This window comes from Bacillus rossius, chromosome 7 (genome assembly GCF_032445375.1).
Source record: "Bacillus rossius redtenbacheri isolate Brsri chromosome 7, Brsri_v3, whole genome shotgun sequence".
Taxonomy (NCBI): Eukaryota; Metazoa; Arthropoda; class Insecta; order Phasmatodea; family Bacillidae; genus Bacillus; species Bacillus rossius.
This window is the reverse complement of record NC_086335.1, coordinates 71,657,783-71,675,230: the sequence shown is the minus strand read 5'-3', so window position 1 is coordinate 71,675,230 and position 17,448 is coordinate 71,657,783. Positions and strand designations below refer to the sequence as shown.

Below are 17,448 nucleotides of genomic sequence, written 5' to 3'. Positions count from 1 at the left end.
GTAATCTGTAGTTTTAAAATACCTAAGAAAACTGGCATTACAATGATTTTAATACATATTTTCTTTCTAAAGTCCTAATTGGCTTAGTAGCATAATGGAAGAGTGCGCGCCTGACTTAAGAGACGTGATTCTAATCCCATCACTGAAGAATTTTTTTATTTTATTTTTAATAACCTTATAATATTATATTATAACGTTGAATAAGCTCAATAATATCAAGGTTTTTTGTATGAAGTATTTACAGGCTGATTTTAGTCGTTTAAGCAAAAACAAAGTTGCAAACATATACTTAGTGTTATAATAAATATTTAAAAATTGCAGGTGTTTTTGTTTTACTTCTAACGTTTGCGAAAACTTTATTGTATTTACTTATTAGTGAGTTTATTAAGGTGGGTAGTATTTAAAACACCTCGTCGAAAATCAGGTAGAGAGCCTGGGTTTTATCGGAAAAGTTTCTAATATTTTCATATTTCCAGTTGTTTTGTGCTGCTATTAGAGATGATCAGTATTTACGCTAACCGGCATATACTACGGTCATGAAACAATAACCGTTTCGTTAGGTTCTCGGTCTATTGTATCCATCTATCGAAGAAAGAGATCTAATTCTCAAATGTGCGGTAGCACACCTCCCCGATACACTGAGAAAATAAAATACTAGCTGCCACTAGGTATCACGATATGTGCATTTCATTAGCGAAGAACAGTTCTTCTCAATCGTATCCATTCACAAACAGCAACAAATAATTTCTGAATGAAACTATCCATGCCGTCATTTCCCTTCACACGGTTATCGTTATAAAATATTCAGCAGAGTGCTGATCCAGAAGTTAATACACAGAGGCCACCCAGACAGCTGAGTGCTGGTCGAGCAGTTAGTCCCCAGTGGCCACCCAGACAGCAGAGTGCTGGTCGAGCAGTTAGTCCCCAGTGGCCACCCAGACAGCAGAGTGCTGGTCGAGCAGTTAGTCCCCAGTGGCCACCCAGACAGCAGAGTGCTGGCAGAGCAGTTAGTCCCCAGTGGCCACCCAGACAGCAGAGTTCTGGTCGAGCAGTTAGTCCCCAGTGGCCACCAGACAGCAGAGTGCTGGTCGAGCAGTTAGTCCCCAGTGGCCACCCAGACAGCAGAGTGCTGGTCGAGCAGTTAGTCCCCAGTGGCCACCCAGACAGCAGAGTGCTGGTCGAGCAGTTAGTCCCCAGTGGCCACCCAGACAGCAGAGTGCTGGTCGAGCAGTTAGTCCCCAGTGGCCACCCAGACAGCAGAGTGCTGGCAGAGCAGTTAGTCCCCAGTGGCCACCCAGACAGCAGAGTTCTGGTCGAGCAGTTAGTCCCCAGTGGCCACCAGACAGCAGAGTGCTGGTCGAGCAGTTAGTCCCCAGTGGCCACCCAGACAGCAGAGTGCTGGTCGAGCAGTTAGTCCCCAGTGGCCACCCAGACAGCAGAGTGCTGGTCGAGCAGTTAGTCCCCAGTGGCCACCCAGACAGCAGAGTGCTGGTCGAGCAGTTAGTCCCCAGTGGCCACCCAGATAGCAGAGTGCTGGTCGAGCAGTTAGTCCCCAGTGGCCACCCAGACAGCTGAGTGCTGGTCGAGCAGTTAGTCCCCAGTGGCCACCCAGACAGCTGAGTGCTGGTCGAGCAGTTAGTCCCCAGTGGCCACCCAGACAGCAGAGTGCTGGTCGAGCAGTTAGTCCCCAGTGGCCACCCAGACAGCAGAGTGCTGGTCGAGCAGTTAGTCCCCAGTGGCCACCCAGACAGCAGAGTGCTGGTCGAGCAGTTAGTCCCCATTGGCCACCCAGATAGCAGAGTGCTGGTCGAGCAGTTAGTCCCCAGTGGCCACCCAGACAGCAGAGTGCTGGTCGAGCAGTTAGTCCCCAGTGGCCACCCAGATAGCAGAGTGCTGGTCGAGCAGTTAGTCCCCAGTGGCCACCAGACAGCAGAGTGCTGGTCGAGCAGTTAGTCCCCAGTGGCCACCCAGACAGCAGAGTGCTGGCAGAGCAGTTAGTCCCCAGTGGCCACCCAGAGCAGCAGAGTGCTGGTCGAGCAGTTAGTCCCCAGTGGCCACGCCAGACTGCTAAGACCTGGTCGAGCCGGGGCAGGAATGTATCACGGCGGTTATCGATCCACTTGCCGCGCCGCGGGCGGTATAACGGCACGCAGGCTCTGCTGGGGTCCACGACCACCCCCCTCCTCCCTGGTGCAGGTGGCCACTGCGGAGAACAAGACCTCCCAGCGCTCACGTGTGCCCTGGTCTAGGTGCTGTGCTGGGCTCGGATGAAGCAGACCCCAGCTGTCATTGCTTACTGGCTGACGGGGATCTCTTCATCGCCATGGTTGACCCAGGGGCCGGGTACCTGAACTTGACACGGAACCCCGAGTCCCGTAAGGAGCACCAGGCGTCGAAACGCGGCTCATAACTTCCAGTAGTGATCCTACAATAATTATTGGTTTGTAAGGCGCGTAGCTTTGGTGCTGTCCCTGTAGGGCCGCGAGTCTAGCTGGATAAATCACAGGTCGGCCTTGTGGTTGAAGCACGGGCCGGGTGGGGGCACCAGGGTATCACCCCACTTCACCAAGTGTCGCGGTGGAAGCGCCTGGCCAGGTACCTGCTGGTGCTGCAGGGACGAGGCAGTCGCCAGGCGTGTGAGGCGACAGGTGCGTGGTCCAGGGAGGCTGGGCAGGTCCCCGTTGTGGGTCACTGGCGCTGGTAACGGTACACCCCCTCCCCACCTTCCTCCACACCTTCCTTCCCGGCTGGATCGCCGTGGCCCTGGAGTGCTCGCATGGGCGCCTGTCCGGACCTGGTGTCGACACTTGGACACTTGTCGCTCTGCAGCTGGGCACGAGGTCATGTCTCCAGCTGAGCTCACCACCTGTAGACTCGCTCTGAGTCACGGCTGCAGCCTGCGCCGTGGTAACTGCCACCGGAGGTCCTAGCTGCAGTAGCTGCAGTAGCTGCAGTGGACATACTCCAGTCGGGCTGTTGTGTCTGGTGGTCGCATCAACCGACTTGAGGCACCAGGGGGAGAGGAGGAAAACTAACGGCGGAATCATAACCCGTGTAGTCTCGGCGGTATTTCCTCGCCACTTTCACGTTTTCTCTCTTCCGACCAACAACCACGATCATTTACCGCCAGCGTGTTTGGTAAAAGACGAAAGTAAGTATCCAGTAAGACGCCGGGTCGTGACGTCACTGCCTGGCGCTGGTCCAGAGCAGGGAAGTGCAAGTCGCTAGGACAGCAGCCACCAGGGTCTGACCTGCGAGCTGACACTGCGGTGTTATGCCTCGTCTGGTCTCGTGCCGCCTCGTTTTAAAGCAATACCAGTCTATGATTTATAATCATTTCAGTAATTTCTTTCTTATGAAAAAAATTGGTTGTCTGTAAAGTCTGTTTACGGACGATAGTTTAACGTGACAACGTCATAACAAAACATTGATGAAATGATTGCATACTTTTATGAATTAAATTGAATCATTTTTATTTTAATAATAAAAGAATAAATACTTGAAATTATACTAGTAATCAGATATTTAAAATGCAAGAATAATTAACCTTTATTGCCGAAATGTTGTTGTAATAAGCAATGAAAACCACATTAACTTTTCACTTCACTTTGTAAACAGTCGACGAAACAGTTCACGTGTAGATGACTTGTAATTAATTTTAAAAATTGGCGTTTAACTATAAAGTTTAAATATATTTATGAACAAGTTTTCATATAAATAACGTGTAATCAAATATCTATCATCAATTATATGAATCACCATAATTTTTTAGTCAATTGTAATATAACCTATTATTACTGCACTCGCCGACAGCGTAAGGGAACACAGCGTAACTGAACACAGCGTAACGGTACACAGTGTAAGGGAACAATGTGCGTAACGGGACACTTTTTTTTGCGTTCAGCCGGCTTTCACCGATTTATTAGTCGTTGTCACGTCACAAATGATGTATTTATAACCACTTATAAAATAATTAGTAATTTTTTCATATAGAAATTGTCGAGTGATCGATTAGTCGGACCAGCCTTCTGCCTCGGAAAGTGACGAGGCTTTTCGTAGCATCGCACGTGGCTCACTTAAAACAACATTCCGCGAATGAAGGTGGGAAAAGTATGGTTTTTTGGCGAAAATAAAATAAAATTTATTTTGGGTGGTTCTTGAGAATGTAGAGGAAATGTTTGCGGAATGATTTAGCCATGCTTGTAGAGGCGATACTTAACTATCTGCACTAGTGATCATCGTCTTTATACCTGTACCTCACCTACAGTAACATCCCAGTAGGCGGAACCTTGTAGGAAAGGTGAATACTCGAACGACTGCTGAAGGTCTCCTAGTAGCACCAGTCATGTTTCACTCCAGCGTAGTCTGCTGTTATCGTTCATAGTTATAAGCATACGCATACCTGTCTTCATAGAAGTAATGCCTTGTATCACGTCTTGTGTCTGCTTTCCACATGACCATCCGAATTTTCAGTAATTTTGGGCACGAGGTTAGGTACAACACAAGTGAGTTAAAAGCGACCAGGAAGAGGTAAAACATGTTATTAACAATTGTACAACGTTCTTTGAAAGTTTGCTCTAATTGAGAATTTATACTCGTGACATGGAAACACACACAATTGTAATAGATCAGGAATTTCCAAAGAACACACCAATGCTCGATATGAATCAGGCTTCGTGTATCATCTACTCCAAGTGCTTTGCCGTTACATATGTCCATAATCTATCACCAAGATTCTGAATTAATATTATTAAGAACCTGAACTAGGGCCCCAAGGTGTTAGTGGGTTGCAAGCAAGCTTAGAGAGCTGAGGTGATGGGCTCGTGTGTGTTCCAGCTGGTGAGCCACCTGGGCTACACGGTGTTCCAAGCCCTGGACTTGTGTGTTCCAGCTGGTGAGCCACCTGGGCTACACGGTGTTCCAAGCCCTGGACTTGTGTGTTCCAGCTGGTGAGCCACCTGGGCCACACGGTGTTCCAAGCCCTGGACTTGTGTGTTCCAGCTGGTGAGCCACCTGGGCTACACGGTGTTCCAAGCCCTGGACTTGTGTGTTCCAGCTGGTGAGCCACCTGGGCTACACGGTGTTCCAAGCCCTGGACTTGTGTGTTCCAGCTGGTGAGCCACCTGGGCTACACGGTGTTCCAAGCCCTGGACTTGTGTGTTCCAGCTGGTGAGCCACCTGGGCTACACGGTGTTCCAAGCCCTGGACTTGTGTGTTCCAGCTGGTGAGCCACCTGGGCTACACGGTGTTCCAAGCCCTGGACTTGTGTGTTCCAGCTGGTGAGCCACCTGGGCCACACGGTGTTCCAAGCCCTGGACTTGTGTGTTCCAGCTGGTGAGCCACCTGGGCTACACGGTGTTCCAAGCCCTGGACTTGTGTGTTCCAGCTGGTGAGCCACCTGGGCTACACGGTGTTCCAAGCCCTGGACTTGTGTGTTCCAGCTGGTGAGCCACCTGGGCTACACGGTGTTCCAAGCCCTGGACTTGTGTGTTCCAGCTGGTGAGCCACCTGGGCTACACGGTGTTCCAAGCCCTGGACTTCGGCTTCGGCGAGGAGGAGCAGCGGGAGCTGAGTCCGGACCTGAGCCGCCTCATCGACCGCATGACCTCCGCCGGTGAGTGCAGTCTCTGATACTCCAGCTGCCGTGCCGATGGCCAGACAGTGGCGTGTCCTGATGAGGCACGGGTGTTGTCGCGAGCTGACCCGGGGACAGGCGACCTCCGCCTGCTGCTAGCGGCTCCCGCTGTCAGGCCGGCAGTGTCGGGTAACAGCAGGCTCTCTGACGGTCCAGGACCACCATTCAGGCGCCGGGGCATCCATCCAATGGTGTCGCCTTTTGGCATGACCACACCCTGGTCCTTACACCCCCAGGCCGGTGGCTGTGTCCGGGTCCCCTCGCCGTCAATCAGACCCGCAGGTAGTCGACTGCAAGCAGGAGGAGATACACTCCTTCCAGTCGCCGGGAGAGCCGGTGATGACGAGAGACCGAGGCTGCCCATGTCGGCATGGACACCACCAGGAACCCCCAGGCTCACCCAGCTGGCCTGCCCAGCACTGCGGGTGCACCCGGACAGCTGCATCTCCGAGGGAGCCGGCTGTATCGCCCGCCAGAGCCGGTGCGTGGCTGACCCGGCCGCCGACAATGGAGCCGCAGGGAAGTGGGTCGCAGCAGCGCGGTGTTTACAAGCAGCAGAGTCACGGTCGACTCCGGTCACCGCCGGGCCTGATTGGCCCGCGCGGGGGTGGCGCACTGCAGCCACACAGGCACTCGCTTCTAGCCGCGGAGCGACCTCGTGCGTTATCATCACTCGCCAACTATAGCACCTTTATCGTGCATACGGACAATATTTCTAGTGTCACTTTAGAGAATGTGCTCGCACAAATTTTATTCCTAAAGCAGAACGGCCGTTTCAGTTTACGGACGATAATTTTACGTGATAACGTCATAAGAAAACATTGATGAATAAAATTGCATACTTTTTTAATTTTTAAAATATTATTTACAGGTTTTTTGCAAATTTAATTTAAAAATAATTTGTTTAAATATAATCACGAACAATTAGTTGAAAAGCCCGCCTTAACCTGTTTGATATTATAGAAGATTTTCTCGCACGGGTGGTTGGCCGGTTCTTGCACGCCTCGGCTCAGGCGTACCGTGACAACGAGTCACGTGACGTGCAGTCGGCGTTCATCGATTTATAAGACGTCATCACGTCAAACAGCAGATCGTACTCGCATGCTTGTGAACGGAGAGTGACGCAGTTGAGCGGGCGGCAGTGCTGATGGAGGTAGCCCCGGGCCTGTCGTGCGCGGGTAACGGAACAGCCGGCAGCCGCCCGGTGCGCTGCAGCCATTGTGCGGGCGGGAACTGGAGCGGCCTAACTGTCTGCCTGCGCTTCAACAGCGGGCAGCCTTCTGCTCACAGACCAGAGAGACTAGCGCCCGATCGTGCATCTTCGGGGGTTTTTATTTTTGTTCATTGTCATTGTAACTCGTGGTAACTAATGGTCTATTAGGTTAGGTTAGCTACATTAAACAGAGGTGCCCCCCCCCCCCTAATATAATGATGTGCCCCCCCCCCCACGAAATTTTTTATGCCATTTTCTCAATGATTTACTCAATTATTTTATAATATTATACTTTTTTAGTATTATATTTTATCACATTTTGCATTAATTTACACTGGTTATCTGATAATAATTTAGGTCATATCAGGTAATATTTCCATCCTGAACAGACAGATGCCAAACTGATTTTGTTGAGGAAAGTGCAGGGTTGCCAATTTGATTTACAAGTTCACTTTCAATTATCAAAGCACCAGAAACGTATTTTCACATTAGAAGCTATAATTATGTAAATAATAAATACATTTTCCTCGTCTTTTAACCACCCCCCCCCCCTGAAATTTTAATGACGCAGTCTGCGTCGTTACCCCCCCCTTGTGGGCACCCCTGTATAAATACTTTAAAACAATTGTAGACGGTTGATTTGGTCAGGATAGCTACATTAAAGATATGAGATAGAACGGGGGAAAAAGCGAGCATGAACTTGGGGTAACTTCGGGTGTGGCTCTCTCGTCTGTGAAATGAAGGCTTCCCCGCCTCCTGCCGGCGCGGCGGGGGGCGACACGTCGATACATCGCATTCATTTTATCGAGGCCGATAAAATATAGGCCCCCAAATATCGATGTTTTCTATATATTGGTCTACTATAATATACAAACTTTTACCCATGCTTTACATACAAGTTTAGCCCTTTCTAGCAAAATCGAATAAAAATTATTTTTTTCTATTTTTTAATTATTCAGAAATACCTTTTTAATTAGAGACTCGTGAAAATGTTAAGCGTTAAATAAGTCAACAAACATGTAGAAAAGAGAATAATAAATAATAATAAATGGAATAATTACTTAGTTGTATTTGAATTTGCTGGTAGAAGCAAAAACTTCTTTAGGTAATATTTTTTTTTTCTTTTCGAACACTTCGGTCTAACATTTTTTTTATTTTTGCTACCAAATGTATTTACAGAACCTTTTAATAAAGTGTTTTTTTTTTTTACTTGAAGAATAAATTATTTTATTTAAATTCTATTTTATTTGACCAAAATACGGATGTAAACAATTATCGGCACTAAAATATCGGTACCAAATTATCGATATTTTGAACATGAATTATCGATATTTACGATATATCGTTGCCCTCCCTAAGCGAGCTAATAAACATGATCCAGAATTAGACCTCCGTAGCGTAGTCGGATGTACACCGGCTTACGATGCGAGGGGTTCGGGGTTCGGGGTTCGGGGTTCGGGGTTCGAGTCCCGGGTAAGGCATGGGTGTATTAATATGTTTGTTTGTACGATTGAAGGCTTCGAATAATATGTTTAAATGACACTGCGGCCGTTGGCCACACAGCATAAAAAAAAGTGGATCTGAGGTCCCTCGCTCCAGCGATGCCACAACTTCAGGAGGGGGGGGGGGTCCATGCTGCAGTCAGACTACTGTGTCTCACTGTGACCTCCACTCACATCAAGGGTAGCGCCTGACCAAATACCACGTGACTTGCGAGGTGACCTATGATTGGGCACTTGGATCTGTTCCACTGGCCCAGAGTTTCTCATTGGCTAGGAGTTACATAGATAAACCACACACCAGTAGCAATAGCTAGCCAGTTCCTAATACGCAAATCAGACTCTAGGAAACTAATTTCTTTTAAACTTTCGAAAAAAAAACTGTCCGAATCTCGTCTTGGTTGCGGTAAAACAACTACCGGTACATTTTTCTCCAAGCTGAACCTCGATAGAAAACCAGTGCAACCAGTGCAACCAGCTTTCTGCTCGTCTATTTCCATCACATGTTCTATACTCGGCGCGGAGTTCTCTCTCTGGGACATTCTGGGCAGTCCGGGTACCAGCAGCCCATGTTCCTGACTTCCTGACCCACTGGCGAACTGGTCCAGCAGGCTGGTGCTGTGTGGATTCCTGCAAGCCGGAGTAGCAGTCGTAGCGGCACTGGTGCTGTGTGGCCTCACACAGGCTGCAGTAGCAGTCGTAGCGGCACTGGTGCTGTGTGGCCTCACACAGGCTGCAGTAGCAGTCGTAGCGGCACTGGTGCTGTGTGGCCTCACACAGGCCGGAGTAGCAGTCGTAGCGGCACTGGTGCTGTGTGGCCTCACACAGGCCGGAGTAGCAGTCGTAGCGGCACTGGTGCTGTGTGGCCTCACACAGGCCGCAGTAGCAGTCGTAGCGGCACTGGTGCTGTGTGGCCTCACACAGGCTGCAGTAGCAGTCGTAGCGGCACTGGTGCTGTGTGGCCTCACACAGGCCGGAGTAGCAGTCGTAGCGGCACTGGTGCTGTGTGGCCTCACACAGGCCGGAGTAGCAGTCGTAGCGGCACTGGTGCTGTGTGGCCTCACACAGGCCGCAGTAGCAGTCGTAGCGGCACTGGTGCTGTGTGGCCTCACACAGGCCGCAGTAGCAGTCGTAGCGGCACTGGTGCTGTGTGGCCTCACACAGGCTGCAGTAGCAGTCGTAGCGGCACTGGTGCTGTGTGGCCTCACACAGGCTGCAGTAGCAGTCGTAGTGGCACTGGTGCTGTGTGGCCTCACACAGGCTGCAGTAGCAGTCGTAGCGGCACTGGTGCTGTGTGGCCTCACACAGGCTGCAGTAGCAGTCGTAGCGGCACTGGTGCTGTGTGGCCTCACACAGGCCGGAGTAGCAGTCGTAGCGGCACTGGTGCTGTGTGGCCTCACACAGGCCGGAGTAGCAGTCGTAGCGGCACTGGTGCTGTGTGGCCTCACACAGGCCGGAGTAGCAGTCGTAGCGGCACTGGTGCTGTGTGGCCTCACACAGGCCGGAGTAGCAGTCGTAGCGGCACTGGTGCTGTGTGGCCTCACACAGGCCGCAGTAGCAGTCGTAGCGGCACTGGTGCTGTGTGGCCTCACACAGGCTGCAGTAGCAGTCGTAGCGGCACTGGTGCTGTGTGGCCTCACACAGGCCGGAGTAGCAGTCGTAGCGGCACTGGTGCTGTGTGGCCTCACACAGGCCGGAGTAGCAGTCGTAGCGGCACTGGTGCTGTGTGGCCTCACACAGGCCGGAGTAGCAGTCGTAGCGGCACTGGTGCTGTGTGGCCTCACACAGGCTGCAGTAGCAGTCGTAGCGGCACTGGTGCTGTGTGGCCTCACACAGGCCGGAGTAGCAGTCTTAGCGGCACTGGTGCTGTGTGGCCTCACACAGGCTGCAGTAGCAGTCGTAGCGGCACTGGTGCTGTGTGGCCTCACACAGGCTGCAGTAGCAGTCGTAGCGGCACTGGTGCTGTGTGGCCTCACACAGGCCGGAGTAGCAGTCATAGCGGCACTGGTGCACGCCCATGGCTGGACCCATGGCGCGTGAGGAGTGGAGTAGCTATGCTTGGCTAATGGCCAGTTGCACCTTCTGCTCTTCGACCCGCGGTCTAACGGTCTTAGCCCAACAATGGTATAAGGTTGATTCCTTTAAACGTCTTGCCAATACCTACCGGGACTACACGTGGGAACTATGGTTCATATATTTCCCGGCGCGATACGGCGCGACATCTCTACACCTTATTCCTGTCACGTTATTTCTTCCCATGTTCTTGGAATGAAATTGTTTTGATAATCCTTAATAATGGCTCATTTAAAATAGTGTGAATGGAAATAATACAGAGTAACTTTCACGAATACAAAAAAAAAATACAATTTGTTGGAAAACCGAATTCAAAATAGTCTCACGCATCAGTATTAAACTGTTAAAAGTTTATTCTTTAAGTTTTTCAATTTTTATGTACGGTTTTGCCTAGAAGTCGTAAGAACACTAAACTGTGTAGAACTTAATGCCTTACATACATATAAAGATAGTTAATAAGGGATTGTGTTACATAAAATTTAGTGAGATGTTCCTTGTGTAAACTGCTTAAGATTAAAACTATAATGTATTGCACTGCCCGAACCTAACCTAACCTTTTACTTCGGTAAACTTTCGGAACTGTTCGGGTTGTGGTGGTGTCTTTCATCCCAGTGAACTTTAGGCTCTCCCATAAGAGAAGTGGTGAGAAGGCACAAAGACTTCTCGGCTCGCCCAAATATTTACCTTCGTGCACTTGGGCAGCCGAACAGTTCCAAAGTGCGCTGCCCTCTCGGGCAAGGTGTCGAGGTCATATTTCATAGACTTAGTGGTACATGTGCGGCCACATTCAAAATACTTAAAAATAGTGTGGACCTTTGGTTAGGTTGGGTTAGCTACGATAAAAAACACTGTGAAATGTTGTGAACAGTTGGTTATGTTATTTTAACTACATAGCAAATACTACACACGAAATAAAAACTAACAAAACCAAACATCGACAATTTTAAAAGTATTTTTAATGATGGTAATCTAACCTACCAGTGTAACGATATCACAAAGTTGTAATATTTACACCTAAACTAACCACTCGTCGAAATGGTAAACTGCTAACATTTTGGAAAATTTTATTTTCAAAAAAAATGGCTTACATTCAGATTTACCACTGTTTTAACCAATCAACGTAAAACTTCCAACCAAATACGGCTCGCATGCTGTAAATGGAGTATAGAGTTGAACACCTCGACGTAACCGGAGCGAGAATGAAGAGCGCCAGGTCCCAGCATGGTCGACAGAGCGGCGAGCAGTGACCATGCCTGTAGCGGGGGCTTGCTGAGGAACAGAGACACTGACATGTGGGCAACACTGCCGCACGCCGCGCGGGAGAACAGGCTCCCGGCTGTAAACAAACACAGGCCGGAAGTGGCTGTGGCCGGCCAGGTGCGTGGCTTCCGGCGCCGCGACTGGCGACCCCTGACCCTGCAGCCAGCAGCTGTCAGCGACCCCTGACCCTGCAGCCAGCAGCTGTCAGCGACCCCTGACCCTGGAGCCAGCAGCTGTCAGCGACCCCTGACCCTGCAGCCAGCAGCTGTCAGCGACCCCTGACCCTGCAGCCAGCAGCTGTCAGCGACCCCTGACCCTGCAGCCAGCAGCTGTCAGCGACCCCTGACCCTGCAGCCAGCAGCTGTCAGCGACCCCTGACCCTGCAGCCAGCAGCTGTCAGCGACCCCTGACCCTGCAGCCAGCAGCTGTCAGCGACCCCTGACCCTGCAGCCAGCAGCTGTCAGCGACCCCTGACCCTGCAGCCAGCAGCTGTCAGCGACCCCTGACCCTGCAGCCAGCAGCTGTCAGCGACCCCTGACCCTGCAGCCAGCAGCTGTCAGCGACCCCTGACCCTGCAGCCAGCAGCTGTCAGCGACCCCTGACCCTGCAGCCAGCAGCTGTCAGCGACCCCTGACCCTGCAGCCAGCAGCTGTCAGCGACCCCTGACCCTGCAGCCAGCAGCTGTCAGCGACCCCTGACCCTGCAGCCAGCAGCTGTCAGCGACCCCTGACCCTGCAGCCAGCAGCTGTCAGCGACCCCTGACCCTGCAGCCAGCAGCTGTCAGCGACCCCTGACCCTGCAGCCAGCAGCTGTCAGCGACCCCTGACCCTGCAGCCAGCAGCTGTCAGCGACCCCTGACCCTGCAGCCAGCAGCTGTCAGCGACCCCTGACCCTGCAGCCAGCAGCTGTCAGCGACCCCTGACCCTGCAGCCAGCAGCTGTCAGCGACCCCTGACCCTGCAGCCAGCAGCTGTCAGCGACCCCTGACCCTGCAGCCAGCAGCTGTCAGCGACCCCTGACCCTGCAGCCAGCAGCTGTCAGCGACCCCTGACCCTGCAGCCAGCAGCTGTCAGCGACCCCTGACCCTGCAGCCAGCAGCTGTCAGCGACCCCTGACCCTGCAGCCAGCAGCTGTCAGCGACCCCTGACCCTGCAGCCAGCAGCTGTCAGCGACCCCTGACCCTGCAGCCAGCAGCTGTCAGCGACCCCTGACCCTGCAGCCAGCAGCTGTCAGTGGCCTCTGACCCTGCAGCCAGCAGCTGTCAGCACGTGTCCAGGCGGGGGCGGCCCGGGGAAAGTGCCGACTGCTTTCTCCCGCGGCGCCCAGCACCCCTCATCGCGCGCACTTGCATCGGTCCAGGGGTCGCTGCGCTTCGAGCCCGCAGATACTGTTGTTGCCCCCCTTTACATCTGTTACTCGTCGACACGTTTGCTCAGCTACAATCATACAATAACAAAGAATTCACGTGAAAACAAAATATTTCTGAAGTTTCACGTCTTTAGGCGCGTTACCAAAAAAAAAAAAAAAAATACTGTGGATTTTTTTACTATGCGCGCGCACCTTGCAACGAAATTTTCACAGGATGAAAAAGAAAATGCTACATAAAATATAAAAATTATATATGTGCTTTTAAATCATAATTTTTTTATTGATTTTAAATACCGGTCCGAATAATTAAAATCATTAAATAACTGTGAATATTAGTAATAGAAATTGTGTTTTCATCTTTTTCAAATATACTTATAGTCTCGTGTGTATAATTAATTTGTATTATAAAATTTAAAATATTTATTCTTAAAAAATATTAAAGTTAATGAATTAAATTAAACTGAAAACATTTATCGGATTTCATTATAGCGTTAAATTTATTTATATTACTAGCTGACCCGGCGAACTTCGTACCGCCTTAGCGTAGCAATGATGCACTACTTTATTTTGTATAGCTGACCTATCTTAGGTATGAGTACCTATTCAATTTGAACTGGAATCTATAATATCCTCCATATAAAAATGAATCCATAATTCCCTGGTATCACTATAACTGAAAAGGACCTTACTAATTACAATTAAATAAAAAACAAAATATATATTGTCAAAATAGTGTTTATTCCATAGGATTCAATAATTCCACTAATGTTTTTACAAATTGCTATTGAACAACTTGGCATTTTTAAGTAAACAATGAGCTCAATACCACGCGCGCTCTATAAATCAACTAATAGTCTCTGTACCCCTCACTGCTTCTCTCTACTCTAATGCTTTTTGATAAACTATATTTTTAGTTTTATGTTCTGGCGCGTAAATAAATAATGTTGATGGTTTTCCGACACGGGAACAGGCGACATATAATTGGCCATGTGAAAAACATGGATTTTCTAGGTTGATGCCACATACACTTAGCGACTGCCCTTGCGATTTATTTATTGACATTGCAAATGCAAGCCGCACTGGAAACTGTAAACGCTTAAAGCTGAATGTCATAAGGTTACTTTAAAAATATTTATATTGTACAAAGTGTTGGATTAGTTTGGAAATAATTTTATATATGGTGGTTCAGTATTCTTAAATTTTCTAATTTTCCTTTAAATTTTTTCTTTCATAAGAACCTTCTCGTGACAATAACAAACACAACAAAAAAAGAATTAGTGAAATCGGTTCAGTCATTTACGCGTGATGGCGTGACCAAGGGAAATAGGAATTCATTATTCTTAAATTTTCTAATTTTCCGCACAATTTTCTTAATTTTTTCTTTCATAAGAACCTTCTCCTGACCATAGCAAACACAACAAAAAAAAATTAGTGAAATCGGTCCAGCCGTTCACGCGTGATGCCGTGACCAAGGAAAACGGGTTTCATTTATATATATATAGATATATATATATATATATATACATAGATTTTTCTAAATTAAATAATAAATTGTATACACTTGTTTATATTAATATTAGGTATTTATATTATATTTTTTAATTGGATTGAATTTATACTTTACAAATGTATATAGATATATATATTATATATATATATTATATATATCACTCCAGTCCTTTTACTTTTAATTATTATTTGCATTCTAAATTAAAGTAATTTTTTGACGTGACGTCTAATAAATCGATAAACGCCAGCTGCACGCACTAAAAAGTGTCCCGTTACGCACATTGTTCCGTTACGCACATTTTTCCGTTACGCTGTGTCCCGTTACGCTCATTGTACGTTTGCGCCGCACCGACAGAAGTGAAAACTTTAAACTTTGTTTATAAATGTGTAATATAAAATAATTTCTACGTCAAATGTACGTAAGAAAATGAATCTGATTACTAGTATAATTTCAAGTATTTATTCTTTTATTATTAAAATAAAAATGATTCAATTTAATTCATAAAAGTATGCAATCATTTCATCAATATTTGTTATGAAGTTGTCACGTTAAACTATCGTCCGTAAACCGACTTTACAGACAACCAATTTTTTTTTATCACGCGGGAGGCAGTGACCCGTGTGCTGTGCCGCCCGCCGCAGCGCGGGTTGCTGCTGGAGTGCCCGCCCACTGCGGGGGCGGCAGGGTTCGCTGCCCCCCGCCCCCGGCCCGCCCCCGGCAACATGCTGGTGTTTGTGTCCCGCCAGTGGGGTGCTGTTGCTTGTATCCGTGTTCCCCATCTCTATCGCTCGGTATGTGCGGTCTACGTTCTTGGAATGGTTCTTACAATAGGGAAGATTCATTCAAGATGTACTTTCTGACACACACTTTATGACAAAATAAACCTCAACAAAAGACTATGAAGATAAGTATGCCAACTTACAGGAAACAAGCCAAATCAGGCGATGTTAAAAATTTAAAAAACAAATCACATGAATTACTGGAATTCCTTGTGAAAACAAGTAATCGTAATATCAACAGTGAGGTTTGTGTGATACACCAACTCTTCAGCTGGAAGGCTGTGCCGTGTCCTGTAGTGAAGTGTCGTTCGTGAAAGATCCCTTCAAAAAGATACTATCTTTGAGCAAACGAAAAAAACATTTGATTCGTTCGTTATGTGAAGAATCGATTCTTTGAGCCTCGATTGCTCGAAAGCTGAGTTGGGAGAATGTAGGTATGGCAAAACTTTTCAACAATCGATATGTCAGATTTTTCGATAAATCGCTTGAATTATATCGATATAGATAAAATATCGACCTGGAAAATTCTATATTTTCGATATATCGGTCTATTATAACTTAGAAATATTTTACCCGTGCTTTACTTACTATAAAATTATTTGGCTATTAAGTATATGCTATATGTTAGCTAATATAAAAGAGTTGTCTATCGTTCTATCTTTCTATGAAAAATTAATAGTTAATACTAGACATTCTTCCACGCATCAACTTCACAATCACCGGCCGTTGGCCTTGCCCCACAGTCACCTGTCACTGCATTGCAATGCTTCAGCTTGCCAACCTGTGAAATTCCCTACTGTGAATTCCTATATATCTCTTTTCCCCCTCCTTGTAAGTAATAATTTGTTCTTTCCGAACCTTCGGTACACCATTTTACTATTTTTTGTGCCAAATTTATTTACAAATAATGTTAATAAAGGCTTTTTTTGTACTTGAAAAATATTAGTTTGTTCAAATGAAGATGTTATCGGAACAAAGAGCGGCAATAAAACATCGATACCAAACTATCGATGTTGGAAGCTGAGATACGTATCGACCCGTGGTCGCCATCCCCGGGAGCAGACAGCGCAGTTAACAGGAGTCTGTGCAGGCGGCAGCCGGGGGCTAGTCATGATGGAGCAGCACGGAGGATGCGAACACATCCAGGATTTGTTTGCTAAATGGATCTGTGACGGCTCTTGAAGCGTGTTCACGCACATTGCCGTGTCTGGTATCCCAGCCACGCCCAGCCGAGCGACCAGACCGCAAGGCCGGCTGCCCGGGCGTAACGGCTCCCGCGCTCTCCCGCGCTGCCCGCTCATTGGCCGAGCGGCAACCGTCGCGCGGCGGTTGGCGTGACGTAACCGCGTGACGTCACCGCGTGACGTCACAGCGCGCGCCGGCCGGCGAGAAGACAAACCCCTCCCCCCTCCCCCAACCCAACTCCTAATGTCACTTTGAACATTCAGAATTCAAATTTTCCGCAAGACACTCAAATCACCCATGCATAAAATGAAACTGGTGATAATTAAAAAAAAAAAAAAAAAGTACAATGTTCCAGCTAACAAGTTTTTTGACTTTGATCACACAATAATAATAATAATAATTATTATTATTATTATTATTATTATTATTATTATTATTATTATTTCATACTTCGGTTGTATTTTTGTTGCGTAAACATCTCAGCTCTCGGTAGACGGCGAGTGATTCCGTGACTGGGACGGAAACGCGTGAAACCGGTGTGCCTGCGCGGAAGTCTCAGAAACCTCGAGAAGATGGCGCACCCGCGAATTCATTCGTGTATACATATACCTATAGAGTTGGACGTGACTACTGAACTCGGGATCAGAGTCGGGGGAAAACACTTCGGGAGAATAAGTTTTCTACTTCGGATATTACCTCGAGGGTGGGGGGGATTATTTGTAATAGTAAAAATCTCCTTCAAACTAATTTTTATATTATACAAACATTTTAATCCGTCACCATCTTGGTCACATAAAAAACCGCATCTTTGCACATGAATTGGGCATACCAAGCACAAAGATATCTCAAAAACACACAAAAGACTGTTCTGTGAAACGTAAATTCAACACTCGTTCCTAAACGCTGTTAAAAATAAAACTGTGATTG

At 47.9% G+C, this 17,448-nt stretch overlaps 1 protein-coding gene across 4 annotated transcripts in view; it reads left to right on the top strand.

Moving 5' to 3' along the window:
• Nucleotides 1–17,448, top strand: part of LOC134534370 (protein spire) — a 105,810-nt gene that overhangs the window by 22,098 nt on the left and 66,264 nt on the right. For all 4 annotated transcript variants that reach the window (XM_063372824.1, XM_063372825.1, XM_063372823.1 and 1 more), the window contains exon 3: nucleotides 5,497–5,614. In XM_063372824.1, coding sequence (XP_063228894.1) covers nucleotides 5,497–5,614 — 118 coding nt within the window. The remainder of the gene's footprint in view (nucleotides 1–5,496; nucleotides 5,615–17,448) is intronic.